The sequence below is a fragment of the Aaosphaeria arxii genome, assembly GCF_010015735.1.
Source record: "Aaosphaeria arxii CBS 175.79 unplaced genomic scaffold BU24scaffold_1, whole genome shotgun sequence".
In the NCBI taxonomy this organism is placed as follows: domain Eukaryota; kingdom Fungi; phylum Ascomycota; class Dothideomycetes; order Pleosporales; genus Aaosphaeria; species Aaosphaeria arxii.
This window is the reverse complement of record NW_022983474.1, coordinates 2,471,434-2,497,760: the sequence shown is the minus strand read 5'-3', so window position 1 is coordinate 2,497,760 and position 26,327 is coordinate 2,471,434. Positions and strand designations below refer to the sequence as shown.

Genomic DNA, 26,327 nt, shown 5'->3' with positions numbered 1-26,327 from the left:
TCACGTATAATGTCTGTATGGGTAGAAGAGAGTGCAAGGGACCCGAAGATTGTGTACACACGATACTGTGAATCTAGTTCATACATGTCTGATCAAGATTGAATTCGTATTTGTACATACAACCAACCAACCAATCAACGAAGGGGAGAAACCAAAGCTGAGACTCTAGGAAGATGGACAATGCAGTGTCTTTCCATGATCTTTATCTCCCTCCTCTCTTTTATCCCGACCCAGAATTCTTTCCCATGTAATGCAAAGCAGGAGGCTCCCTTGGCGGATATGAGTGAGATAAAAACGGCTCCCCTCTTCATAAATCTACATATTATACAAAGCGTGGGTTATTTTATTTTTCTTAACCTTCTTTCTTTCTTTCGTACTTTCCTTTCACTTCCTACCCCCGCCCAGCCTCTCCCTCCTCCTCTCCTCATACTCCTCCGCCTTCCTCTTCGTAGCGTCCCTCTTGCGCTTCAGCACCGCGCTGGCGACGTCGTCGCGGCCCTGGGACGACGCGAGCTTCGCGACGCTGAGCTTGGTGCGGTTCCAGAAGTACCGGGGCGCGTAGTTGCGCCGCATCCAGTCGACCTTGCCCATGAAGTCGGCGGGCGGGCCGCCCTCCCAGTCGTTGTCGCCCGTCGGGTTGTTCTTGTCGATCTTGGCCTCGGCGGCGCGGAGGTGGTCGGGGATCGCGGCCGTGGATTTGAGGCGGAGGCCCCGGTGCGAGATCCCCTTTGTGCCGGGCGTGGTCTTGGGGGTTGTGGGTGCGGTGTAGACGGCTTGCTGCTGGGGCGCGCCGCCGGCGAGCGTCTGCTCGGCGGTCTCGAGGGAGATTTCGCCGCGCGCGACTTTGGTCCAGAATTCTTTGCTTTCGGCGGAGGGGAGGGGCGAGATGCCGAGGGCTTGTCGGATCGAGGCGGTTCGGAGAAGCTTCGCGGATCCGGCACCGAGGAGCGTCGAGGTGACGAAGTAGAGCTGGGTGCCGGCGGGTTGCCAGCAGGTTACGACGGTGATGAAGGCGGGCATGATGGTCCGCATGGCGAATTGTACGCCTCCTGCTGTGGTCTGGTCGCTGGCTCCGGTTTCTCCTCCGTACTAGATTGGCATAAAGTTAGTTCGAGAAATTTGTCTATGAGGCCAAATTGTTCCTTACCTTCATCAAAAGATGCATCACACCGCCAACCACGACCGGGAGGACGTAGTAAGGGTCCGCAACGGTCAAATCCTGGAACCACAGGAAACCACCCTGCTCGAGGCCTGGCGCTGGGAGTTGGGACATGCCTCGCAAGCACCTGAAAGCACCGAAACCGAAAAGACCCTGAGCGATGAGCGGGGGGAATCCCTTGAAAGGATTCGTTCCAGCCTGCTTGTAGATCTGGTTCATCTTCTTCTTGAGAGCTTCCGTCTTGGCGCTGTTGCCCGACCGCATGGCCTCGCTGAACTCGGCCTGGACGTCCTTGACGATCGGTTGTACGGCGGCCATCTTGGCCATGTTGTCGGAAGCGGAGCGCTGGAACCAGAAGCAGCCGATGCGGATCAGGGCGCTCGACACTATGATGGACGCACCCCAGCCCAACTCACTCGAAATGTAAACGTTCTCGATCAACCACTCGAAGAATGCCGTGAAGCCCCATCCATAGTCAAGTCCCAGCTCTTTGAGTGTTCCAACCTTCTCAATCGCGTGGAGCGGATCGGTCGAAGTAAGGATTGCGGCGGGTGTGTCGTTGTTCAATATGAGCTGGTCAACGTAGTCCTCAACTGTTTGGGCCGGCGCCGCTGTTGCGGTGGGTTGAACGGTTGCTGTGCTCTCCACGACTGGCGCTTTGTCGATACCTGCCGGCGTCAATTCTGGCGTCGCTGTTGTGACTGTCTCGACCGCCGATTGTGCCGATGTTGCCTCTGCAGACTGATGTGCTTTCTGGAAATCAATTGCACCTGCGTCAGGTGATGGCGTGCTGGATCTGCCCCATGTCCACGGCGCATACCATGATCCGTATCGTACCGAATTCGCTGTCAACGTAGCATTGGGCGAGGAAGGGATCGCTCCAGCCCGCCAGGCTGCCGATTGAAGAGGGTTTGTTCGTCGAGAGCCGGTTGGGAGAGCAGAAGTGCGAGGGAAAGATGAGAACTACGATTTGAAAAGTCAGTAAAGGCAACACAAATTCCAAGGTAGCAAAGGCCAATTGAACGGAAATCGGCTGCCAATCGTTGTCTTTCGTGTGAAAAAGACGATGACATTATCATGCAATGCGGAGCAAATGGACACCCGCGAGTGTCAGTGACGGATGGGTTATTAACGTACTTTTCTCGCAGCACCTCGACAGAGAACAGAAGATTGTCGCGAGGCCAAAGGAGCAATATGTGCGGGCCTCAGCCCTCTACTCGGAAGCATGGTTGGTGGTTGGCCTGGATATTGTACCGTGATGAGGTCCAAAAGTTCGAAAAGTGCACGCACGGCCTGATGCGCCAAGTATTTCCTACGGCAGGCTGTTAGTGCCAAAAGCGCATCCCCACAGCCGTTGACCGTCGTTCTTCCAAGCCCTGCGATGGACACAATCACACAATGGGCCATTTGCAGCAGCAACTTTCAGTGATGAATTGAAGAGACTTGTATTTTTATTTCTCGAAAGATACTATCCTTGCAGTAAATAGCTTTTCTGCTTCCCCACAGCACCATTAAAACATCTGCCCGTGAAGACTACATTAAGGTATCTAATCGAGTCGACCAGGGCCTGCGCCAGGCTAGTAGTACATAAAGTACAGTGAGCTCGTCCGACAGCCGTTGCCTGCGCAAGCATGTGGCAGGGCAGATAATAACAAGGAAATATCTGTAGAAAGGAGGAGAGAGAAAAATGGTTGTTACACAAGCAACAATGCATAATGCAGAAAGTTACACCAATTCAGAAGCGCCTTTTCCCCCTACCCTGCAGACTGGTATCATGTCGTATCGTAGTTGATTTTCACCGAAGGGGATGCTCCCTTGGATATTCCCACCATGACGCCTTGTGTGAATGCAAATAATATCGAAACCGGAAAAAGAAAAGGGGAGATCGGGCACATTTGGAGACTGCGTGCTCAATCGACGTAGCCACTGCCTTCGGTGACAGCCAAGGCTTCTTCTGCCTGTCCGCCGTCGAGGTCGGTCATTTCTTGAAACATTTCACCACTGCCTGAGCTCTTGAAAAGATCTTGCATGGGGCTGGTGGACCCCTGGCCGCCACCTTCGAATAGCCCTGGGTCGATTGGTTGGATGTTGGAACCGCCACCATATGTCAGTGGTGCAGTTGTCGCAAATGTCGGAGAATGGTTGTAGCTAGTCGTTGACGTCGTACTAAAGTAGTCCTGGTTGTCAAAGTTTCTATGCGTGCCAGGTGGATCTCCAGGAGGAGTATGTGATGGTTCAGGGGCTGGTTGGAGTGTCAATGGAGTCTTGCTTGCGTCGATGGAATTACGCTTCGCAATATGGGTCTTGGTGCGCAAATGCTGCGGAAGGTCATCCGGATTGGTGATACCCAATTGGTTCATCAGCTTCTGTTGCTTTGTCGGGCGAGGCTTGCGTGTAGATAGAGACGCCTGTAGGATCGGTGGTGGTATCGGAGCCACTGGCGCCCACTTGTGCAACTCTTGACGGAAGAAGTTTATCTCATTGGCCAGCAGGATCTCAGCGCCCTCGAGCTTACGGAGATAGAATCGTTGTGTGGTGAGCTCATCAGGGCTAGACATCAGCGGGTTGATGTACTTCGCCACATAGTCCCGGAACCGTAAGCCGTTATCAATAAGAGATTCAAGTGTGTCCTCTTCTTCGGGCTGGAACGGTAGTGAAACAATCTCGTCCTGCCAGACTTGGAGATCTTCGAGTTTGGGTCGGGCTGCGTCTCTAGGTATCTTGACGCGGTAGTCGCAGATTGGGCATGTATACTTATCGTCTTCCTTGACTTTGCCTCGAGCGATCTTGAGACATTTACCATGATACCTAGACAACGTTAGCAGACGCATCATCCGAAGAACACCTTGTACTTACCACTCGTGGCAGAGCTCACACTCTATCATCATCCCTGCTTCAGGTCTACGGCAAATGCAAAAGACGTCCCGACTTGAGCTGGAACCATCTACATTATCGCCTTCGGCAGGACTTGCTTCGCGCGAAGCGGGCTCCACTGGCATGCGTGGCTGGTCGGAGAGGTCAAAGCACGAGCGATTGCGGTCATCCACCGACTTCATGTGCGCTCCGAGGATATGAAGGGGAGCATTCGCTTTTCCGAATAGCTTTTTGCCGCGTCTCATCCAATCTTCGTGCCGTTTTTGTTCCTTTTCAAGATCGATGGTACCAGCCGGCTTGCTGTTCAAAGCACTCAACGCCTCCATGGCATCCCGAACTTCCTTATATGTGGGTCGCGACCTGAAATCGACGTTCTTGCTTCGCTCGTATAGCGACATGATCAGGTCCTGTGCATCCCGTTGCTTTTTCAAAATAGCTTCGACTGCGGCGAGAGTTTCAGGCGTTACCGGGAGGGTAGCCGCTTGCTTGGAGAGAGCGTCTAATTGTTGGTAATGCACGTTCTCTACCGCCATCAGCTCGTTGGCCTTCCTCTCCCAAACCTCACCCATAGTCTTCTTTTCCTGATAATAATGAATCTCGGAATGGGTATCTGGAATGCCAAGTTCAAGACCTTGTGCAAGGAGATCGGTGACTTCTTGGAGACTGGACTGTTTGTGGCGGTATTCCTCGGCAGTATTTAGCCACTTGAGCTGCTGTACCACACGTTCGAGCGATTCCAACTCTGGGATATCGACATTGAAGCTCCTGCCCTCCTCAAGAAGCTCGTCAAGCGTGTCGAGGCCCGTCTGAGACGCTCGATCTCGCAATACTGTCTGCGATTTAAGCTGGAAGGCAACCACGTTGTCATATCGCTCGCGTAGAGCTGCAAGCTCTGGACTGTCAAAAGAAAGACGTTCGGCCTTTTGGAGCAGTGCCTGCATGTTCTCAAGCTTTCGATACTCCCGTTCTTTCTCATCGACCTCAGCGGCGGCAGCGGCCGCTTTGCCAGCAGCGCCTCTTCCGCGCCATGGGCGATCATTCTTCCGTCGATTCTGTTGCTTACGGACCGTGTAGTTGATCGCTTCCTCGGATACCGTAGTACATTTATCGACGAAGCTTTTCAACTCAACAAGGCCCGGTAGTTCCCAGTCTATCTTTTCACCCTCGTTGACAAGTGCGCGCAAAGCCTTCAATTGGGGTTTCGGACCATCCGCGAGCAAAGTCTCTAGCTTTTCCTCCCAAGCTTCCGGGGTGCCGGCCTTGTCTATGACCTTCTGTACAGTCGATTGGAGGACTTCGTCTGAAACCCGATACACGAGTGTATGTTCTGGCCCTCCGAGGTACCGAGCACTTTCCGTCAATCCAGGGCAACATTCAAACCAACCAGCATGTCGTAGGCACACCGTCTTCTTGTTTTTGGTACAAACGAAACGAGACAGGTAGCTATATCCTTTACAGTACGCACATATCATTTCGTCTTCGTGGATATCGGTCTCGTCTATGAGGAATTCCATCTGACACTTGGGTTCGGCATCCAGGGCTCCATCGATGGTACATGCATGTTCGAGTACGGCCTTGTGCTTTGTCAGGAATTCACTGCGTGCTTGGATTTCCCGTTCCAGCATACGTCCAACGGCAGGTGCGAGCCATTTGGCTGTTTTGATCGTAGTATCTTTCCGAGATGCAGCTGCGTAGAGAAGTTCGTCGTGGGAGAAGCAAGGCTGCCTACGATAATCCTGCAAGCGCTGAACGCTCATCTCTCCATACGGCTCCCAGTCGCTTGGTGCGAAGTTGACGGCCTCATTGAAGTTGAAACCGTGGTTGAAGCCGGCGTGATATGCTTGCGGGAATGTGATTACAAACTCTCCAGCTCTCTGATCAATGGCATAAACCCTAACGCCTGCTTTCATCAGTTGGTCTGGAGTCAGAAGCGTGACAAGCTGGAACAGAAGATCTGGTTGGGTCTCAAAAAGCTCCGGCACGGCATCCCTCATTGCCTGTTCAAATTTCTCCGTATCTTCAGCTGGAATGCCGTACCAAGTCTTGGTGGCGCCAAAGTGTTGGTAGTTGGAAGAATAGGTGTAATGGTCCTCGTTATGCCAGCAGAAGGTCGAGAAGACCATGCCTACGTACAGCCATGGAACAGTCATACCGGAGATATCTGACTTGATATGACGGAAGAGGGATTCTGACGCATAGGGCAGGATGTTCAAATTCCACTGATCGGTCGAGTAAGGGTCGCGTGGGTTTCGTTCAATCGTAGGGAAGCCACTGCCGTGTGTAGTTGAGTGCACGTCCGCGCCATATTCGACCTCGACGGTTTCTGTAATGCTGACAGCTAGACGCCAAAACTCTCGTTCAATATCGTCTTCGGTGACGGCTCGCTTCTTATTAGTCACGGGGTCGAAAGGCATCTTGGAAGAGAAATGGCCTTCCTTGAAGTTGAATGCCTTCTCTTGAAATTGCTTCAGGGAATAGACACAGCCTTCCTCGAATCCGAACTCGCCAGTGCCGACGAGACACTTGGCACAATGCCAATCATGTTCAGGAATGCCTTTGACGGGAGGATCCAGACAATAGCCATGATAGCCGGCATCGCAACTGTCGCAGAGTAGGATCTGGGAGGGATCTTTGTCATCTCCGCAGGTCTCGCAACGCTATGTCAAAGTATTAGTACGGTATCTATCTTCATAAATGATAACAACACAACATAGGGAAATACTTACATCGCCAGGACGCTCATCGGGTACTCTTGTGCGTGGGTTGAATGGAGCTGGCGTTGGGAGTCTAGGTTGGGTCATGTGGGAGCCCGCCACGGTGGGTGCGGCATCTGCGTGTATTCTGTTAGCCTGGCTCGGCGGCCCAATAGAAAGCGGCACTCAGCAATCAGACCGTGCCTGGATTAAGACAAGGATGCGTCCATCAGCAACCCTGTTTTAACGACAGAGAGACAGACAGACGCACACAATCCACCAGACAGGGCAGGGTTGCAGAGCGCCTGCATGTGCGAACACCACTCACCTTTCTTTACACGCTTACTGCGTCGGCCACTTGCCGAATCTGTATCGCCATTCACGCCGCCCTCGGTGTCTTGCGACATTGTTCGCTTAAGCTGATTAAACGCCGGCCCATTCGAGAGTGGTGTCAGGCCAGCACCAACTGGGCGCAAATCAGGCGTATTGTGGGCTGACAGCATAGGGCTACCATTTCGTAACGGTGTCGAGGTGCGCGAGTCCATAGTCTCCCGATGAAATCCATTGGGGCCGTTCACGGCGGAGAATCCACTGGGTGTAGATGCCGGCTGAGGTGGAGGTTGAGCGTTCACAGCAGTGAATCCACCTGCATTGACTGGTGTGAACCCGGAGGTTACGGGGGCTCTTGGCGGCTCTGGAGTGGAGGCGGAAGTCCGATTCATCTCGCTCTGCAGCGCAGCGTTGAGCGCACCCGATGCCCTCACCGCGGGTGACTCTGTGTGGTTCGGCGTGTTTTGCGTGGATTTCTTCATTGGAGAAGGTGCTGGTGATGGAGTGTAGGGACCACCATTCTCGTACTCGAGCATCTGGTGGACTCCGGGTTTGGCAACTCTTAGATATTCCTCATATGGATGGAGCCATTTCTGATAGGAGTTCTTGAGCGAAGTCGATAGCGAGGACATGATCTTGCCACTATAGCCAAGATCACGACCAATTTCTGCCCATTTCTTATGCTTGCAAACACGGTCGAAGCCACCCCTCGTCTCGACAGCTTTCTTAAGCTTATAGAGATCCAAAGGACGTTTATCCACGGACGGAAAACGAGTAAGACTGTTGCCATGCTGTTTGTGAAATTTTGACAATTGATCAAGGTAATTAAGATTGGCACGTGTTCCTGATACGAGTTGTTAGCCAGGTTGGAAAATGGGCGCAACGCAGACGAGGGCCATAGCTCACCTCCTTCTACGGAATTAAGCTGCTGTCGTCGAGTTTTGAAGTGAAATCGCTGCAAACGAGTTAGCTTTGTGCTGAATGGATGCTATGTGTGGCGGATAGTAGAATAAAGTAGAGTAGGATGCGCGATCGAACGCTGCATCAAGGCTGCAAATGGACGTACCTCAGTATCTACAGCGAATGGTGGATTCCAGTTGTCGGGCGGAATAATCTTCACAATGCCATACTTCTCGCCTTCCTTCCTAATCTTGCCGATGTATTGAATTGGATCCTTGAATTCGTCCGCAGTGGGCCTGAATGTGGGAGCCTCCTGCAGGCCAAAGATTCGATTCGCCTTGGGTGGTTCATTGTTGGGTGCGCCATGTCCTCTGCGTTCGACGCTCGCGAGATCCAAGGGCTGTGCCTTACGAGCGCTGAGAGGAATCGAGGAACCAGCACCAGCGGCCTGCGCGCCATTGGTACCGGATTGTGTCGCACCGCTCATACGTGATTTTGGAGCCGATGGGCCGGGAGCTGGTCTATTATGTCCTGCTTCGATTCGAAAGACAGTGGTGGTGGCGCCCATGGCAGGCCCACCCTGAGATGCAAAGTCCACCATCGCACCTCCGCTGCCTCGGCCGGCGCAACAATCGCTCGGATATCAAAGGGCGAATATTGGGGACCAGCGATGGTATGTGGTGGTTGGAGAGGCAAGCCCTCGATGTAAAAAGATCGGTTGGGAGGATTATCGAAAGCGGATATGGCGCGGCATCAGAGATGCGCGGAGAGAGCAGCTAGTGACAGATGGATCGGAGGGCCGACAGATGGGAGCGATGGCGGAAAATTGAAGAGTGGAGATACGCAGTATCAGGGGATACCGTAGGGGTAGGTCGGTCGCATGTGTTCCTGTTGAGAGAAGGGTGGTGTGTCAGTATGTGTAGGTAGAGTGTGGGTGTGTTGGTGGTGGAGAGTGAAAGAAATCAGACAAGGGAAAGGAAGAGGAAGAGAGGAAGGTGAAGAGGTGAGTGAGTAGCCGGAGGTAGATAGTAGAGGAGGGTAGGGTAGGCGGATCGTAGGGTTGGTTGGTCGGTTGGCTGGTTGGCTGGTAGGGAAGGGTTTAGGGCAGGTCAGGACAGGCCAGGCGTGACAGGGTAGGCACTCACCACTTGCACTCAAGCCTCAATGGTTCTCAATAACAAGTGGTACAATAGGAATCGACCACAAGTTGATAAAACCAATAAAAGGTTCTAAAAGGTAGGGATCAGAAAAGTAAGGTATCAATATTATGATATGATCAGTGTTCAAATACTATACTTGGTACCGAGTAACAATCACCGCCAACACAGTCAATGTCTCCGGCACGCTAGTGAAATTGTCGAACGAGGTGCCGCAGGTGAATGCCATTCATTACACGGTACAGACATAATACCCCGTACCGTACCGTCGATATAGCCAGGTAGCTGATACATCTAACACCTCAATTAGCCCACCCCACACGTAACAAAGAAATATTCGCTTCTTTCGTGGAAGAACTAAGTGCATTTGCCCACGATAATGCAGTCCTGTATCAGTAGCACCGTGATCCTAAATTATATATAGGTACCTACCACAGTAGGTATCCATGAATATATAAATAGACATGGTACTCAGTATCGTAATGCCTTCCCAACATCCCCTATGATGTTCCGATGCAACCCATACTTGCTTGGCCCTTCAGCCTTCGCCTCGTCATACCTTCCTTTGCTCTGCTTTCCTTGTCCTTACTCCATGGGAGGTGGGATTTAGGTTTCCTAAGGATATGGAGTCATCTATGCGCAGGCCTTATCATGGGCTTTGAGACGTCGAGGCTGCCCATAGCTCGCTCAAACATGACGAGTACAAGTACAGTCCTCGGTGCCGCCACCTCACCGAGTACAAAGTATAAACGGTCGCTTTTGCTTCCGTCAGTAGATCACTCCTATTCGAGTCAATGCGCATATATCCTGCTATGTCACAGACCGCAGTAATGTAAAACATCTGATCTCTTTCGAACTATGCGACATTCACTGTGATTGCCGACTATCACTCCTGGATGTCGTTCTTATTCGTACTCGAGGTGCGCACGTTCTAGGGAATATAAGCAAAGCAGTAAATGGGTGGACGGTCAGATAGATAAATGGATAATAAGTCATGACGACGTCTAGACCGATTGACGTTGGGTGCGGTGGCAGGGCAAGTCAGCGTATGTGGTACGAGGTAGGGTCGGCTGCAAGGGTAATCAGGTGGGCGCACAAAGTTACAGAGACTACACAGTATGGGCTTGAGGGGGCGAAAGAGGGGGGCCGCATCGCCAGTAGGCAGTCACGCAGTGAACGGTGAATGGGCAGCGGGCACTGGCACTGGTGAGTGAACACAATACACAGTAAGGTGGGTGGGCGCCGGGTAAGGAAGACTTACTTGCAGCGGTATGTGCGGGCGAACTGGTCGTGCTCCATCTGTTCTGGCCAATCACCGCCCCCATCTAGTCCGATCTCTTGTCTCTTCTTATTTCTACTTCATCCATCAACAAGCCGCATAATATTGTTTACTTCTGCCTTAACCCTCGACAATCACAAACAAACAGTATTTAGTATCAACAACGAATATTGCGGAATAGCGGTCGGAAAACTACCTGATTTCTCCTGTTGATCTGACGATGCGCCACCCTTAATGTTTACATTACACTTTCCATCCATCGGCTCCATCTAATAGGACCAACCCATTCCCACAACACAACACAAAACAATACACAACATCATGAACGCACACGACAAACCCATCCCTGCGTTCTACTGCTGCTACCTCCTCCGCTCAAAGAGCCACAAAACATTCTACATCGGCTCCACTCCCAACCCAGCCAGGCGCCTCGCCCAGCACAACGGCGACAGCAAGGGCGGCGCAAAACACACCTCCGCCCAGAAAAGCCGGCCCTGGGAAATGACCTGCATCGTCACTGGCTTTCCCTCAAGATACGCTGCCCTTCAATTCGAATGGAGCTGGCAGAACACGCATGAGACGAGGCACATCGAAGCTCACGTCCGGACAGCACGTGCAGAAGCGGCACGGGCGAACAATAAGAAGAAATCAGACCAGCCTCTCAAATCCCTCAAAGCGAGGCTGGAGAATCTCTGCTACCTGTTAGGAGTCGAAAGTTTCAGGAGATGGCCGCTGCAGATTCGGTTTTTCTCCGTGGATGTTTATAAGGCTTTCTATAAACATACTGCGCAGATGACACCAGGCTTACGCAAGGATGTCAAAGTCATATTAACGCCAGCAGACCTCTCGAGTATCGCACCGGACCCATCGCTTCAGAACGGTGTATATGGAATTCCAACCGTCATACGTGACATATCTGTCGCTTACGAAGATGTCAAGAGCCATGTAGAGAAAGCGAAGACATTGCTGGAGACTGCTCCGATCCATACCTGTGCAGTATGCCGGAGCGCGATAGAAACTAAGACCTCACTCTTCCTAGTATGCTCCGCTCTGGGTTGTAGTACTACTTCTCATGTGAATTGCCTCTCAGCAACGTTCCTCCGAGAAGAAGGAAGTACCACTGGAGCCATCATTCCAATAAGAGGAACATGTCCCGGCTGCAAGACTCAAGTCGAGTGGGCCGACATGGTAAAGGAACTAAGTCTACGAATTCGCGGCCAGGAAGAGATCGACACCTTATTCAAGCCGAAACGAAGGAAACGGGTCAATAGCGCATCTGAGGCAGAAGCACAACTCTCCACTGAAGACGACGAGGATCTAGATGAAACTTGGATGCAAGACGTCGAGCATGCAGAAGACGAATTCCCAGACATTGACGACATAGCTAGATCATAATGCAAAACATGAACATAATGATATCTTTATACTTATGACCCCATATATACTCCCCTATCCCATCCTACCACGGCCCCACAACCCTCAACCCCCCGCCCTCCCCATCCACCCTCTCCACCACACCCTCAACAATCCCCTTAACCACCCTCCTCACCTCCTCCAAACTCCCCCCAGCATCCACCCTCACGAAATCGTCCCCCTCCCCCTTCCCCATCACCACCCCAAACAGCTCCCTTACCCGATCCTGCATCTCCCTCCTCTCGTACTTCTCCGCCCCAAACCCGCCCCTCTTCTCCGCGTCCTCCGCCGAGATGTCGAGAAAGACGCACAGGTCTGGTCGGGGCAGCCCGACCTCCGGGTCCCGCGCCCATGATAGTGAGAGTGAGGGGTTGTGTTTGGCGGCAGAGTATACGCAGCCGGAGTAGTAGTAGCGGTCTATTATTACGGTGGTGCCGGATGCGATGTCGCGTTTTATGGATTCGCTGGGATACGGCAGTGGGGTTAATGTTTGTTCTCAGTCGATACTTCGCTCTTATCATACTCTTTTGTTTCTTTCGTACCGAAGAACGAAATCGTTGAAGCAAGAATGGGCGGGTCATGGGGAGTAATGGGATTGCAAAAGGGAAACTCACGCTGCCTCCCACCGATTCGCAGAGAACAAAAGGTGGATAACATGGTCCTCCTGCTCGCTCTGCCCGCTCAAGTAACTATTGATCATCTGTCCAATCGGCGTCGTTCGATCTGTTCTTCCCCCCAAGAAAGAATCAGCCTTGCAATCTCCACAGATGTGAACACTTTCAAAAATTTCAAAATTAAGAATCAAGAAGAACGAAGGTGTCGCCAGATGACAACTTTAACATGGAGATATGCAAGAATGGAATGGTGTGTGATATATGAGGAAGAAAAAGACGCACCAGGAAACCTCATATGCCTGACCTTAACCCCGTCCTTCGCCAGCGACTCGGCGAGCAGTTCGCACTGCGTGGATTTGCCCGCGCGGTCGAGACCCTCGAAGACGATTAGTTTCCCCCGTGGCATTTTTGCTCCTTCCTTCCCAGTTGAATAGCTCTTTTGGGAAATTTGATGTCGTGGTGTGTTAGGGTTTCGGGAATGGTCGTTTGGGGATGGGGATATGATGGTGGATTGGAGAGATGTGGGAGGGTGCTAGGACGGGTGTGGTGTTAGCGTGCCAAGGCTGGAGGACTATGATGTTGGAGGTGAATTGGCATTGACATGGGTGGAAGATCATATTGAGGAGAGTTTGGAGTGATTTCATGTTGACATTTAATGATTTTGAGAGTTATGGCGTGGGGTTTCGGTCGTGATGCTGCTTGTGCTTTTCTAAAGGTTAACACATCTAACCTTACTCTTATGATGAGATCCTACTTTTATATTCGTAATATGGAGTCACCAATCAAAAGATCACCGAAATCTTAATGGCTATGTAGATTGGATCATTTATTGATAAAACACTCTCATAACAATGCTAAATTCAGCAGTGTGACAAAACAAGAACGCTTTTCCATTATCGTAAAATCATAACCGGTGCCGCTGCCTCCAAACCTCACTAGCATGAAGTCATATCGTACAGAAAATCATACACAGGGACAACAACATATGTCTCAAATGATATTAAAATCATCAAGCGTACTCAGAAACGACGAATTATAGCACGTCGGATCGATCATCCCCAGCGTGATGTCCGGCAGCAACTGATCCCTATCCTCCGCCGGCGTCGCCGGCGTCTGCAGATACTGACTCGTCTGACTATTCTCGTTCCGCGGCGACTGGTTGGGCACCGCGGGGCCTTTCGAAGGCTCAGCGCTCCATCTCGCTATGGAATCTGACAGCGCTTCGGCGGCGCTCGACTTGACGCGTTCGTAGGCCTCCTCGGCGGAATTCCATATCCGCTTTGCGGACTTCAGACAGCCGAGGACCAGGGTGATGCGGTTGCAGTGGTGGTCGAAGCAGTCGTCGGAGTGGCCGGTCGAGGTGGCGACTTGGACCATGCCGCTGAGGGAGAGGGCAGGGATGAGCAACGGGGTGTGTTTCTGCATGTTCGGGGACAGGGAGATGAAGTCGGTTATCCGCCGCGATCCGTCGGTTGCTTTGATGGCGTGCGCCAGTTTGGCGGAGCTCGTCGAGGTGGAGCCCACGGGGAGAGGCCAGAATCGATCCGCGGCTCCGGCAGAGAGGGATCGTAGGTCGCTGCGAGGGAGGTGGAGGAGCATGGCGGCGTATGCGACTATGATGTGGGCTTGGAACATCATTTCGTCAACTGTTCCGTAGCAGTCGATGACGTCGAGCTTCTGCGGAGGGAGGTGGTTCACCCAGCTCACAAGCGCGTTTTCAATGGCTTGGATGTGATCGCGGGGGCATTCCTGGAGACGGTTGAGGACAAGGACCCGGTGCAGAATTGTCGAGGCTTCCATGCGGTAGCTGAATGAAGAAAACACTATCTCCTGTGAAGCGAACATTCTCCGCTTGAACTCGACTGTCGTTTGGGGGAGAGGGATATCTCTGCCGCGAGCATAGGTAGCTTCTTCACATGGAAGGAGGGCTTCCGTGCAGGTGACAGAGGACCTGACAGACATAGTCTCGAACGGTACGGCCATCAAAATGTCCAGAATGTACAGTTCCCACCAGGTCCTCCTGAAGCTTTCGGCTTGTATTGCGGTGCTAGAATAGGATGCAGCGAATTCTTTTCGGTTCATGCCAAGTTCAAGAGCCATCTCGACGCTTCGCGAGAAGGCATCCTTTGAGCCATTGCGGTCGCCTTGTGAGTGAAGGGCGACAGAGTAGATCAGCCAGGCCTGTACTGTGAAAGGGGAACGATCCACAGCGTTGGCAAAAGAAGTATCAACCTTGTTCCTGAGGTGCAGACTAGGACCGGACGGTATGTAATGGGATCCAACATAATCAACGACACTCCTCAAGACGACCGGGTAGTTCTGTTCCTGGTAGAGAGATCTAGGTACTAGGATTGGATGGCCTTGATGGAAGTTTTCATAGAACAGTCTGATGAAACGGTCGTCTTGCGGTATTGGCGTTTCAGAGAAGACATTATTGGAGTCGGCGCCTGGCAGGAAGGTGGGCCAGTTTTCCAGCCCATTTGATGTATTTACTTGCAGAGTAGAAGGAATACCGTTTTGCGTGATATTGTTGGAGTTAAGGTTCTCTTGGATTTCAGGTTGAGAGGCAATATTGGTAGACTAAAGTACCCTCGCACAAGGTCAAACAGGCATACTCAGGGGGATGAGACCTTACATCTGGAATGATAATCTGGGGAGCAGAGCGAGACGGGCAAGCAATTGGATCGTGGCGAGGTTTCCGGCGTCCTCCACGTCGAGATGGGATATAATGACATGATGAACCAGAGTTGGTACAGCGTGAACAAGATGGTTTGGATGCATCGCATTTGAGATGCTGCTTCCTACACTCTGTGCAAGCGAGCATGGCTGCACCACTTTCCCTGCTTGATCTCGTCACCATCGCGCCAACTCTGAGAAAGTCGCAATTGTCGTCGTTGGTGATTTCCACGATGTCGGCGAATGGAATGAGTGGAAGCATTCTCGTTCCCAAAGAAGATTGAAGTGAAGAATGAAGCACTAAGTCAACCACCCTAAGCGGGAGACGTCAACCAGATCAGGTTAAGTGCCTCCGAAACCCATTCGCAATCATCTTTCGAGATGGCGACGTGATGTTTTGCTCAGTTTGTTTGTTTTAACGATGTATCGTAGTGACTTTCCCGGGTTCTCAATCAAGATGGATATTTTAACTCCAAACAAGTGTACTATGTTGACCAAAGTCCAGTTTTACCTCTTCCAATCTCACACGAGAGCAGCCACCAGATCGCTAAAAAGATCCACGGCGGTGAAGGATAAGAGGGATACAATAGTGTTGTTGTTGCAGGAACGTACGACAAGGAGTGAAGGTTATTGATAGTATAGACGATCGGAGCTTCGTCTACCTGTCCTGTCCCTTCGGCGGTGAGACTTGAGGCATTCGGCGATTGACACAGATGCCCGAGTCTAAGCGCAACCCTCAAGTTTAGCCAATCAAAATGCTCTTTCATATATACGAGGTATCAACAACACTACTTGGATACACCGCATACTTCAACTATGCATGCTTCTATCCTCTAAAGGATTTCATTGGTAGCCAATGGCACGGAATAGCCCGAGGATTGATAGAAGACGGGACGTCATCGGACACAGTGAAAATCATTGAGTTGCCAATGGGAACATGGCATAACTTCTAGATAATCGACTTCATCGTCTCGGACAAAGTACTCGAAGCCTGCAACCTCCTCATTAGAAATGACGATATTGAGTGCATTGTTGACGCAAGCCGTCATCGATTGATACTTTCTATTGATGCAGGCAGTTGTACAACCTACAGACGTAGCTAGTCCTAGTAGTAAGTTGGCTAGGATCTGTGGAGGATATAGTAATGTGATTCCCATGCAAGGAGCAATGATATTAGCAGGGCGGCCATCAGAAGTAAGTGCAGCAAGATAATGCATTAGAATCCTTCATTGTTTATTCATTATCTATACTATTCATGGTATCCAATTAGGGCGCAGCCCTCTGTAGTTGGTTGTGCATTCGCGAGATATCGTCAATCGCCGATTGTCACGATCCCCGAGAGTGCATGTGCTTCACAGCGGATGACGCATTTCCAAGAGAAATGCTGGCTGAAACACCGATACGATAGCATGCCAATGCGCCTTTCAATTTCCATCCGCTTGCTTCCTTCAAACAAAAGAGAATATCGTTACGTCGTAAATGAGTCTCTGACCTTTGCGTTCGGAATTTCAAGTTTGTGCATCACGATTCTGGCACCACCGCTTGCGCTTGCGGTATAAAGCTAGCTTTCCCTGTAGCCTCTTGGTAGATATTATACCCAATATCAGCAGCATTTGGCGGAGTATACACTGTAGTCGCGTTAGTGCCGTGATCGTTGAGCGAGACAGAACACTACCTACAGTGCAGCGAGACAGCGAGTTGATCCTGGCTTGGGTTGGACACTCGGTGCAGGCCGATTTCGTCGGAGATGTATGTCACTTCGTTCACATTGTATGTCTTCTCGCTCTTTACAACCATAGGGCTGGCGGCGTCACCTTGCTGCGTTGGTAGCTCGTACAAGGTCTCCGTCAGGTTGCCGAACAGCACTTTCATGACGCAGTGTGCGTTGGCGTGGTCGTGAATTGGTGATCCTTTGCCTGGCTTCCATACCAGTAAGAGCTGGAGAGGTCAGCGCCAATTGTTCATCTTGTCACTTCTCGACTGCAGGGAGAGAACTCACGATATTGGCCTTGTGGTTTACGTTTTCGATTGCATTCCGGGTGTAGTTCTTCCCCGGGAGGTTGTTAAAGTATCGAAGCCAGTCATTAGGGTCAGACTTGTATTTTTGCATAAGGGAGATCAGGTAGTCGGCGTTGATATCAGATGCATCCATTCCCGAGCAATCGCCAAGATAGAGCTTGATGTCTCGAACAAGTTCATTGAGACTGTAATCTGGTTGTGATCGCATATGAGGGTTGATTGGCTCTTGACTGAGTTGGTGAGGTTGTTCGATGGTAGAAGTCGACATGATGCAAGTTGTGATATTATCTCTCAGAAAAGTTGAGTAAATCGTGAATATGATGTTCGAAGTATTGGCACAAATTGGTGACACAGGATAGAACCTTTTAGTGAAGTTCGCGATCGGGGTGGCTATCGTCGTTTGACATCAGGGTTCTTATCAAGATGGTGCTCATTTACATAGCAATTATGAGTCGCCGAATGCTCCTATTAATGCAGGTGCTCGTGCCACAGAGAGTTGAGACACCGATTAGTGCCCGATCCATCCGCACCGTGTTACGCAACGCCAACCTGTATGTCTGTTAGTGTACAATGAATGGCTGCACATGGCGAATGATTGCATCGTATCATAGATAAGGAGTTAGAAAGGCGGTATCGTGTGATGCGTTTTGCATTCCGGATTCGACGTAAAGCTGCCGTCAATTCAAGTATCATGAACTCACGATGTGGTGTTCTATGATTAGCTACCTCTATGCTACGAAATGGATACCTTTCAGTTGCCGATTGGCTGCCCATTCTACCATTATAGCTGCTTCGAGTCCAATCTCTCGATCTTTAATGGACTAGTTTCTACGCGAAGAAGCGTAGCATTGCAAGAAGTAGCCTTAAGTATTAAAAAAGAGGCTGATACATTCAAATCCATGTCACGAAGACAATATCCCAGACAACAGTAGCGTCTATTTACCAAAAAGACAAGGATTGTGTAGCGCCTTACCAGAAGTAGACATTGAGGCTGACGACCCACCACGGCGAGCGTTTAAGTGAGGCTTGTATATTGATCTACCCCACCTGAATCGAAGCATAAGGTAGTCAACATACAAACACAACAACCATCATTGGGAATGGAAATTGTCCATGTTTTGTAAACAGCAAATGCCATTCCGCCTTGTAGATCTTGTACATTTCTGTCTGATAGCCTTTTCGTCGCGAGTTCAACATCTTATCTCCTAACACAATTCACCTTCCTTCCACCAGCCTCAGCCGCAGATCATTTGCAACTTCCCTATCAGATTATACCTTTTCCCAATCTCTGGACCAATCTTACTACCTGGTAATCACAAACAATGTCTCACACGCTCTGCGACCCTTGCAAGAAACTCCCATCAGAATGGCTCATCCCCCGCTTCCACGAAACCTCCCCAACAGGAGCATCACATCACTGGACACATGCCTCCTGGACTGAATTCCAAAAAAGCGCCGAATCATGTTCACTCTGCTCTCTCGTGAGAAGCGAGCTCCGGCCCACGGCAAGGAAAGACTTCTTCCAGACCCAGGAGCCCGGCATCCGGTTTACGTCATCGGGATTCTCGGGCCTGGAGGTCTGGTGCGTGGAAGAGCAGCAGACGTGCAGGCTCACGATTGGGCTTGATGGAGGTGAGTTGAAGATGCCTTCAAAATTTCATGGGTCGAAATGTGTCGGCTTGCATTGTAACTTGGGTTGGTAACATTTTCAATGTAGATGATATCAATCGCGTGCCACCAGAAAGCCGGAAACTGTTCCAAGCACGCATTATAAGTCCCAAGGCCGGAGACGACAAAAACATCGCTACCATCAAATCCTGGCTACATAAATGCACCGCAACCCACACCAAATGCTCCTCGTGGGGCCAGCCAACCTCACCAAGCAGCAGATATCTCCCAACCCGAGTCCTCGATGTTGGGGACTCGAATTCCCCAACGATAAGGCTCCATGAACCAAAGGACGACGAGAATGAAAAATACATCGCACTCAGCTACTGCTGGGGGAAAGGAAATCCCTATCTGACCGACCGCGCGAACCTACAACGCCACCTCGACGGCGACATCAAGCTGTCCGATCTCCCCAAGACGCTTTCCGATGCCGTCGAGCTGACGAGAAAGCTCGGCGTGAAGTACATCTGGATAGACGCACTGTGCATCGTCCAAGACCACCGCGAAGATTGGATCCATGAGGCTGCCATGATGGACAGAGTCTACCTCCAAGCGTACCTCACTATAGCAGCTTCAGCTTCTGCGGACACAATGGGTGGGCTGTTCACGCCTCGCACGCCCCGGCACGAGACATCAGCGCAATTGTCCTGGCCGCAAGGAGATGGAAAGGAGCCGATTACACTCCACATACTACCGACATTCGACAGTCTCAGCGACGAGCAGAAGACATCGCCCTTAGCGACCCGCGGCTGGTAAGTTCGATCCCCCTTCCCCCCCCCTTCCCCCCTTTCCAATCCCCAAAATTGATCACCCACCGCCGTACAAACACAGGACCTTCCAAGAGCGCGCCCTCAGCGGCCGAACCCTCCACTTCGGCGCCCACCAATCCCACTTCGAATGTCAAGAAGCCAGCTTCTCGGAGTCCTCAGCGCCCGACGACGCCGGCCACCGCACAGGCGACTTCTTCGAGATGCGCGACATGGCGCCCACCACCACCAGCGAGCCCATCCCGACGCACCTCCTCCACAGCAAGTGGGCGTGGGTGGTCTCGCAGTTCAGCTCACGGCGGCTCACGGCCGAAGGCGACGTGTTCGCCGCGCTGGGCGGCATCGCGGCGCTGTTCGCTGGCAAGGACGCTCTCGGCAAGTACTTCTGCGGGCTGTGGGAGGACGAGATCCACAGGCATCTGCTGTGGTATAGCGATAGGGATGACGATGAGGGGGGAGTGCCGGCCGAGCATACGAAGCCCGCGGCGTATCGCGCGCCGTCGTGGTCGTGGGCGGCGGTCAAGGGACCCGTGCGGAACAGGGCGCTGGAGATTTTCTTCCGGGTGAGCAGGGAGGAGGGGATCAGGATGACGGAGGAGTTGGGGTCGGATGGCCTGAGGTCGCATAAGCTTTTGCATGTTAGGGCGATTAAAGTCGAGGTGGAGGGGTCGACGTCGTTTGGTCCTGTCATCGAGGCTGTTTTGAAGGTCACGGGCGTGGTGTATCCAGTCAGGAGGGCGAGGCTGCTGCGGAGGGGCGAGTATGCGCTGCAGATTGCGGATGGTAGGACCGTGGGGAATGTTATTTGGGATGTGGATGAGGTGCCGGCGAGGGAGACGAATCTCTGGATATGTCCAGTGATGCAGCGGCAAAAGATCGAGAACGGATGGGCTGTGAGCGATTGTTTGATATTGAGGACATCGGGCGTCAATATGGATGGCGAGTTGACTTTCGAAAGGGCTGGAGTCGGCAGAACTACGAATTTCTGGGTCAAGGGTGCTGTTCATCAAGACTTCACTCTGGTCTGATCTGTTCACAGCCGTTGTTGTCACTTCAAGATACTCAGGGAAAAGGGAAGCAATAATATATTTCCAAAGCTTGTCATTTTTCAAGTAGATAACGACACGATCACAATTGGAAAATATGATAATGATAATATGCATCGTTTACATTACGAACTTCATGGACTTATATTGGTATCTCTCAACAAAGCTACGCCTTCAACTCAAACTTTTCTCGCCAAAACACTAATAATCAACAACAAGAAGCAAACACAAATAACTCATTCACGCTCTAGATAGCAATCGAGCTCGAAAGCGTAAACGTGACGGGCGAGCCAGTGAGCGTGACCCAGATGGTCAAGGGGTCGTTGCCGACCTTCTCGGTCCTGAAGCCCTGGGTGTTGGTAACGGTGCCGGGGAGCGTGACGGGGATCTCCGCGGAGCAGGTGTTGCCGCTGGCGGTGACGGTGACGGCCGTGATGCGCTTGTTGGCGATGGTGTAGCTGAGACCGTAATTGCACTGGTCGCGGGCCATGCGTGCGGTGTACGCGTCGGCGAGGTCGTCCTGCCTGAGCGCGATCATGGGCCAGTTGGCGAGACGGCTGAACTCCTGGACGGTCTGCTCGACCCAGGCTTGGTAGAGAGAGCGGACTTGGGTGCCGTCGGCCATGGTGATCGTGCCCATGCCCTCGGAGCGGAGGTTCATCTGGTGGAACATGACGCCGTCGCGGAAGAGACCGAAGTAGTAGCGCATCATGTCGTTCTTCTCCTGGAGCATGAGGTTGTCGAAGCCGCCGTTGCCGTTGGAGGTGTCGAGCCACTCCTGGAGAGTGCACTGAGGGCTGTCGCAGTTCCAGTAGATGCGGAGGGGCCAGCGGGGGATGACGGTGAAGCCGTCGAAGCCGTCGGTGTTGGTGTTGGTGATGTAAGGCCAGTGGCGGTTGGTGGGGTTGCGGAGGGCTGGGCGAGCGTTGTCACCGACGCAGTTGCGGAGACCGAGATCCCACCACGCGCGGAGGACGTCACCGTTGTGGAGACCAGTGATGGCCGGGGGGATGAGGGCCTTGGGGGAGAAGTTGACCTGGTCGATGGCGGTCTGGGCGAACCACTTCTGGTTGAACTGGATCTCCTTGTAGGCATCGGAGTAGGTGACGTTGTTCAAGTGCTCGTGGGTGTAGGTGTGGCTGAGATGGAAGAAAGCCGCGCGGTTGGCGGAGTTCTGGAACCAAACGGACAGAGGATCTTGGTTGATGCACGTGGTAGTGTAGGTGTAGTTAGTGGGAGTGCTGGGCCAGAGGTCGATGCCAGTGCCGAGGGGCTTCTTGAATTCGGCATCGGTGGGGTTGTAGCCAGTGTAAATTGGGTGAGGGCTGCACTCCGGCTTGGACCAGTCCTGGTCGATTGCGAGGATGTTGCCGTTGCCGTTGTAGCCGATCTCAGGCTTGAACGAGCTGCCGGGGTTCATCTTTGCGTTGATGGAGGGGATCCAGTTCTTGATTGTGTTCATGTCGGCGGGGACGACACGGTACTCGCCGGGGACGTTGTAGATGGGAGTACCCAACATCATGTCATCGATCTGAGCATTGATGTTGACACGACGGAAGCCGGCGTAAAGACCGCGGGTGACCCACGTGATGGCTGCGTGCTGCAGGTAGTTGCTGGTGGGAGACCAGTCAGTGGCCCAGGTGGTGAAGAAAGCCATCTGTTCACGGCCGTTGAAGTTGTTGATGACACCGGCAGTAGAGGGGCTGGTCCACTGACCGTTGGGCTCGAAGCGGGCGATTTCCCAGGTGGTGGTAGGGTCAGTGATCTGGGTGACGTAGTGGTACAAGCCGCGAGTGCTCATGCCAGCACCGGTCTTGAGGCCAGACTGGGCGAAGGAGGTGGTGTTGGAGAAGGAAATGAGCTGCTCGACACCATCGTCACAGCAGCTGCCAATGGGGGTGGTGCCAAAGGCGGGCTGCGGGTAGACATCGTACTGGACCATGCGGACGCCGAACTCGGTCTGGTACTCGTAGAGTTGGTTCATCTGAGCATCAGTGAGGGCGCTGTGCCAGTTGTTGTTGCCATAATCGTAGGCAAGGCCAGAGAGGAGGAAGAGACCTCCGTAGTTACCCTGGGTTCCAGAGAAGAGCGTAGGGAGGGTAACACCGCCCTGGGGAACGAGAAGCACCTCGAATGGGATACCATAGGCAGTCAGGCCAGAGGTAGCCTGGGTGGCAGACCACGCATCGCGGGCGATGACCAAGATGGTAGTCTTGACGTTGGCGTTGTTAACGAGAAGAGCAGAGATGGTAGCCTCAGCAGCGATGGCAGAGCTGGAGAGGGTTGCAGTCTCGCTTGAAGTCTCAGTCTCACTCAAGCTGACGCTTACGCTCGAGACGGCACTGGCGGTAGCAGTAGCAGTAGCGGCCTCTTGAACGTCGGGGTCAACGGTGGAAGTAGCAGTAGCCGTGGAAGACTCAGTGTCCTGGCGACGCTGATGGCGACGGTGGTACTCGGGGCGATACACGCTGTCTCCAGGTGGCGATCCATGGCTTTAGAAAGTCAGTAAATGGGTTCACGCTCGATATGGGGAACATTGAAAGCGTGGCAACGGTCGGTTGGATGTCCGAGGCGATACCCTAGCAACCAAACAGGAGCAGATCAGCCAAAACACATACCCAGGGCAGGACTCGACGACAGCGGCCAAGAGGCCGACAGACGCCAACAAGAAACCCTTCATATTTGCTAGGGTCCCGGTCGAGGATGTATTGATTAGGTAGATAGATCCAAACGGTATTAGAGTTTGGATCGTCGGATTAGGACTATTGGTATATTATATGGGAACGAATGTTGTGTGTGATATTAAAGGTATAAAGAAAGGACTGGAAAAGCTTTCCAACTGGATGATTCTGCAAACGAGAGCAGATATTAAACCAAACGGAGCGAGAGAGAGAATCTCGTGAGGCCGCTTGGAGATCCAGAGAATCGAAAAGAAGAGGGACGAGCTCCTTTTCAATTGATGCTGATAGAGAGGAGAGAGAAAAGAAAGGTCGCCATGGAACGGCGTTAGATAGGGCCATATTTAATGCATGGATGGCCTGAATCTTGCTCTTACTTTTTCCCTTCCGCTTTCGTTCTCCACATCTGATATGCACACGGTGAGCAACGAGCCCACTACCCTACCAGTAATCTAGATTCGTACAATCGAAGCGAGAGAAAAATACGATAGACCTTTCACGTCGCATCATGGCGCTTGTCGGTGCCCTTCATGCGAGAGCATCTGGCCGGGCCGGCAACAGATCAAGGGACCCGCCTTCGAATCATCTGGGCCACGGTAAGGGCGATTTGGGCAAAAGGTGGTACACCCACCTGAACACGATCGTACGGCGTTTGGTCGAAAATGCTAGGGGACTACGCTGCATTGTGTGGATGACACGAGGACAATGGTAGGGGAGGCCAAGGGGAGCAGGGTAGGCAAGGCTACGATGTCAGCGAGACTGCGAGAGGTTCGGCCAGCCGAACGCCATCCCGCAGACTTGCTTGCAGCTACAGAGTATTAACGAGTCTAACGACGATTCGCTCACCCATACCCCTGCCGCTAAGCGTGGAAGCCGACCGGGAACAATCCTGAAAGCGGGATAGGCAAACGTGTGATGGTGAATGTACCCCTGGATCTAGCGGCGAATCTCCGACAGCCTGGCCAAGCTGGAAGGGGATAAGGCAGGTCGAATGGAAGTCTAAAAATGGCGAGTGGTGGTTTTCGAAACGTCCGGCCAGGAAATGACGAGGGTGAACGATAGAAATGTGGTTGGGGTTTAGGTTAGGTTAGGGGTGGGGGTGGCTTTCGCCCAGGAAGTAGACATTGATACTTGCACCTAACTTGACCTAGTAGTAGGTCAAGGAAGAGGTCGTTGGGAAAGAATTGCCTTGGCCTAAAGGGAGTGGAGTCGAGAATTGAGGGTTGAGACTCGAGAGAAGAGTAGTGTAGTGGTGAACTTTGAGGAGGGCAAGTGGATACGGATGACGGCGCATCTGACTCCGAGCGAATTCGTTGGTGAGAAAAAAGCGAACAAGCTGGACTTGGCAGATGCAAGCCGCCAATACTTCTCTATCCCCATCACGTCCAAATGACCCCAGTTCGAGACTCGAGACTCGTAAGTGTGTGCATCCGATTAACGGAATCTTACTCGACCTTCTCATGTACTAGGAAAGCCTACCAGCCTTGTACCTATACCTTACGTACACCTACCTACCGATAGTAATCGTCCACTATTGCCGTACGAGTTCAAAAACTGACATGGTGACTGACCACGAGTCCATGACACGCTAGACTGCAGATAATAGATTGATGGAAGCGCTAACTAGGTATGCCTCATCATCATTCACCTTAAATGGACCAAGAGCTTATTGGAATGCCAATTCGCCAAGAGTCCCAAGACGCATACCGGATGTTGGGACAGAAATCTTAACTTCAACTATCCCCTTTATCGGTAACCAATTTACCAGAATATGGCAGCATGCCACGGCGACAAACCCCTGCATTAGATATCGTGATGGTGATTATGGAAACATGGTTACATGGGGTGGACGTCGGTACTCGGTGCGTACTTGGTGAATATGTCGGTACCAGGTCGCAGGGCACTTGGTTTGATACTCAACTACCTACTTAGGTATATATCGATTAATTCCCGACCTACCAGGCTCGGATCGGATTCCCGTATGACGATCATCAAGCAAATCCTCGTAACCGAGAACAGTCCCTACATACAAGACGTGGTATCCATTGCTAATTATATCTACTGTCTATGTAGGACCTACGCAGATAGATACATAACCCTAGATCAGCCCCCTTGCCCGCCAGACTCCACGGACAGAATTTAGAGGATGAAAAGAACATACAGTATTACTCAACAAATCGATACTTTCACAATCGAGCCTACTGGACGAATCACTGAATGTGGCGCCAGGACCGGTCTCCCGAACCCCAGATGATGAAACGGTCCCCACCGATAAGGGGGAGGGTGGGACTAGCACGCACGCACGCGCTCTACTGTGTACTACCAGTGGTTCCGTAGCACCATAACGAACGAACGAACGACTAACTCAACGACGAACTGCAATCACATGGACATCAGAGATAGCCAGACGTACGTATGTACGTGCAAGTAAACATAAACATTGGACAGCGCGAAAAAACGCCCGCAAGCCTCGTGCGGGAAAAACTTCATCTTCAACAACCAACCACAGACACATCACGTCCTCCGTGGAGCGTACCTGCATGAGAAATGCAAATGAGACATACATAACGAGAGAAAGAAAAAGCCCACCCGTTCCCACCCGCCGCCTCCCCCAGAGTAAAAAGCAAAAAGAGGGAAAAAGAAACGAAAAATATAGAAATGCAAACGAGAAAAAGCAAAAACTTGAAGAGAGACTCAGAGGTGATGATTTGATGGTTCCACAACGTTTCGTGAACGACGACACGCCTACATCTCCACACACGTCTACTCAACATTTGACAAACCAGTAACAATTGACAACTTGACGAACTATGCCATTGCCATGCCATTGCCATGCCTCTCATCATCTCCTCATTCCCAACTCCATCTCCTCTTTCTATTTCCTTTTCCTATGTATTGCCATTCCATTCCCACAAAATCTCCACCAAATCGCAACCGCAGATCCCGACTACCCGTCAAGCCCAATGTCTCATAAGGCGAGGCGACTCACTCTGGGCGAACTTTACCATCCCATCCTTTTTCAGCTCTCTTGGCTCCTCTCCCCTCTCCGCTCTC

The 26,327-nt window shown here is 51.9% G+C and overlaps 9 protein-coding genes across 9 annotated transcripts; 3 read left to right on the top strand and 6 right to left on the bottom strand.

Annotated features, from left to right (window-relative positions):
• Window positions 1-48: 48 nt before the first annotated feature.
• On the bottom strand, window positions 49-2,386 carry BU24DRAFT_487697 (uncharacterized protein; the record flags this gene model as incomplete). The annotated part of the gene is made up of 3 exons (XM_033533477.1): window positions 49-1,089; window positions 1,148-2,122; window positions 2,297-2,386. 3 exons carry the CDS (start codon window positions 2,384-2,386, stop codon window positions 385-387), a joined length of 1,770 nt encoding a protein of 589 aa, XP_033389580.1. The 3' UTR covers window positions 49-384.
• Window positions 2,387-2,586: 200 nt separating this feature from the next.
• On the bottom strand, window positions 2,587-9,016 carry BU24DRAFT_361853 (histone demethylase JARID1D). The gene is made up of 6 exons (XM_033524159.1): window positions 8,123-9,016; window positions 7,963-8,011; window positions 7,055-7,900; window positions 6,760-6,863; window positions 4,016-6,690; window positions 2,587-3,967 (listed from the first exon to the last, which is right to left on the bottom strand). The coding sequence occupies exons 1-6, from the start codon at window positions 8,555-8,557 to the stop codon at window positions 3,070-3,072; spliced, it is 5,007 nt and encodes a 1,668-aa protein (XP_033389579.1). The 5' UTR covers window positions 8,558-9,016; the 3' UTR covers window positions 2,587-3,069.
• Window positions 9,017-9,213: 197 nt separating this feature from the next.
• Window positions 9,214-10,074, top strand: BU24DRAFT_416895 (uncharacterized protein). Its single transcript, XM_033526572.1, has one exon. It carries the CDS (start codon window positions 9,627-9,629, stop codon window positions 9,942-9,944), a length of 318 nt encoding a protein of 105 aa, XP_033389578.1. The 5' UTR covers window positions 9,214-9,626; the 3' UTR covers window positions 9,945-10,074.
• Window positions 10,075-10,480: 406 nt separating this feature from the next.
• BU24DRAFT_416894 (structure-specific endonuclease subunit SLX1) lies at window positions 10,481-11,824 on the top strand. The gene has a single exon (XM_033526571.1). It carries the CDS (start codon window positions 10,714-10,716, stop codon window positions 11,785-11,787), a length of 1,074 nt encoding a protein of 357 aa, XP_033389577.1. The 5' UTR covers window positions 10,481-10,713; the 3' UTR covers window positions 11,788-11,824.
• A 605-nt stretch (window positions 11,825-12,429) lies between these two features.
• On the bottom strand, window positions 12,430-12,914 carry BU24DRAFT_416893 (uncharacterized protein). Its single transcript, XM_033526570.1, has 2 exons — window positions 12,702-12,914; window positions 12,430-12,533 (listed from the first exon to the last, which is right to left on the bottom strand). The coding sequence occupies exons 1-2, from the start codon at window positions 12,823-12,825 to the stop codon at window positions 12,502-12,504; spliced, it is 156 nt and encodes a 51-aa protein (XP_033389576.1). The 5' UTR covers window positions 12,826-12,914; the 3' UTR covers window positions 12,430-12,501.
• Window positions 12,915-13,289: 375 nt separating this feature from the next.
• On the bottom strand, window positions 13,290-15,708 carry BU24DRAFT_416892 (uncharacterized protein). The gene is made up of 2 exons (XM_033526569.1): window positions 15,055-15,708; window positions 13,290-14,999 (listed from the first exon to the last, which is right to left on the bottom strand). The coding sequence occupies exons 1-2, from the start codon at window positions 15,355-15,357 to the stop codon at window positions 13,410-13,412; spliced, it is 1,893 nt and encodes a 630-aa protein (XP_033389575.1). The 5' UTR covers window positions 15,358-15,708; the 3' UTR covers window positions 13,290-13,409.
• Window positions 15,709-16,352: 644 nt separating this feature from the next.
• BU24DRAFT_446297 (cysteine dioxygenase) lies at window positions 16,353-17,493 on the bottom strand. The gene is made up of 3 exons (XM_033530757.1): window positions 17,095-17,493; window positions 16,775-17,033; window positions 16,353-16,723 (listed from the first exon to the last, which is right to left on the bottom strand). The coding sequence occupies exons 1-3, from the start codon at window positions 17,380-17,382 to the stop codon at window positions 16,617-16,619; spliced, it is 654 nt and encodes a 217-aa protein (XP_033389574.1). The 5' UTR covers window positions 17,383-17,493; the 3' UTR covers window positions 16,353-16,616.
• Window positions 17,494-18,436: 943 nt separating this feature from the next.
• BU24DRAFT_487692 (HET-domain-containing protein) lies at window positions 18,437-20,685 on the top strand (the record flags this gene model as incomplete). The annotated part of the gene is made up of 3 exons (XM_033533476.1): window positions 18,437-18,746; window positions 18,832-19,534; window positions 19,614-20,685. 3 exons carry the CDS (start codon window positions 18,437-18,439, stop codon window positions 20,575-20,577), a joined length of 1,977 nt encoding a protein of 658 aa, XP_033389573.1. The 3' UTR covers window positions 20,578-20,685.
• A 24-nt stretch (window positions 20,686-20,709) lies between these two features.
• BU24DRAFT_17559 (uncharacterized protein) lies at window positions 20,710-23,528 on the bottom strand. Its single transcript, XM_033521565.1, has 2 exons — window positions 23,214-23,528; window positions 20,710-23,087 (listed from the first exon to the last, which is right to left on the bottom strand). Exons 1-2 carry the CDS (start codon window positions 23,273-23,275, stop codon window positions 20,843-20,845), a joined length of 2,307 nt encoding a protein of 768 aa, XP_033389572.1. The 5' UTR covers window positions 23,276-23,528; the 3' UTR covers window positions 20,710-20,842.
• Between the last annotated feature and the right edge of the window lie 2,799 nt (window positions 23,529-26,327).

What these genes read in the sequence shown, in the direction of transcription:
- BU24DRAFT_446297 (XM_033530757.1), bottom strand. Translation starts at nt 17,382, where the DNA reads ATGTCGACTTCTACCATCGAACAACCTCACCAACTCAGTCAAGAGCCA. An exon ending in TAAACCACAAGGCCAATATC is followed by an intron (nt 17,034 to 17,094) that starts GTGAGTTCTCTC and finishes TGACCTCTCCAG; the next exon opens with CTCTTACTGGTATGGAAGCC. An exon ending in ACTCGCTGTCTCGCTGCACT is followed by an intron (nt 16,724 to 16,774) that starts GTAGGTAGTGTT and finishes ACGCGACTACAG; the next exon opens with TGTATACTCCGCCAAATGCT.
- BU24DRAFT_416894 (XM_033526571.1), top strand. Translation starts at nt 10,714, where the DNA reads ATGAACGCACACGACAAACCCATCCCTGCGTTCTACTGCTGCTACCTC.
- BU24DRAFT_416893 (XM_033526570.1), bottom strand. Translation starts at nt 12,825, where the DNA reads ATGCCACGGGGGAAACTAATCGTCTTCGAGGGTCTCGACCGCGCGGGC. An exon ending in CAGGCATATGAGGTTTCCTG is followed by an intron (nt 12,534 to 12,701) that starts GTGCGTCTTTTT and finishes CTTGGGGGGAAG; the next exon opens with AACAGATCGAACGACGCCGA.
- BU24DRAFT_416892 (XM_033526569.1), bottom strand. Translation starts at nt 15,357, where the DNA reads ATGCTTCCACTCATTCCATTCGCCGACATCGTGGAAATCACCAACGAC. An exon ending in CCCAGATTATCATTCCAGAT is followed by an intron (nt 15,000 to 15,054) that starts GTAAGGTCTCAT and finishes AGGGTACTTTAG; the next exon opens with TCTACCAATATTGCCTCTCA.
- BU24DRAFT_361853 (XM_033524159.1), bottom strand. Translation starts at nt 8,557, where the DNA reads ATGGTGGACTTTGCATCTCAGGGTGGGCCTGCCATGGGCGCCACCACC. An exon ending in CATTCGCTGTAGATACTGAG is followed by an intron (nt 8,012 to 8,122) that starts GTACGTCCATTT and finishes ACTCGTTTGCAG; the next exon opens with CGATTTCACTTCAAAACTCG. An exon ending in TGTGAGCTCTGCCACGAGTG is followed by an intron (nt 3,968 to 4,015) that starts GTAAGTACAAGG and finishes AACGTTGTCTAG; the next exon opens with GTATCATGGTAAATGTCTCA.
- BU24DRAFT_416895 (XM_033526572.1), top strand. Translation starts at nt 9,627, where the DNA reads ATGCAACCCATACTTGCTTGGCCCTTCAGCCTTCGCCTCGTCATACCT.
- BU24DRAFT_17559 (XM_033521565.1), bottom strand. Translation starts at nt 23,275, where the DNA reads ATGAAGGGTTTCTTGTTGGCGTCTGTCGGCCTCTTGGCCGCTGTCGTC. An exon ending in GTCGTCGAGTCCTGCCCTGG is followed by an intron (nt 23,088 to 23,213) that starts GTATGTGTTTTG and finishes GACTTTCTAAAG; the next exon opens with CCATGGATCGCCACCTGGAG.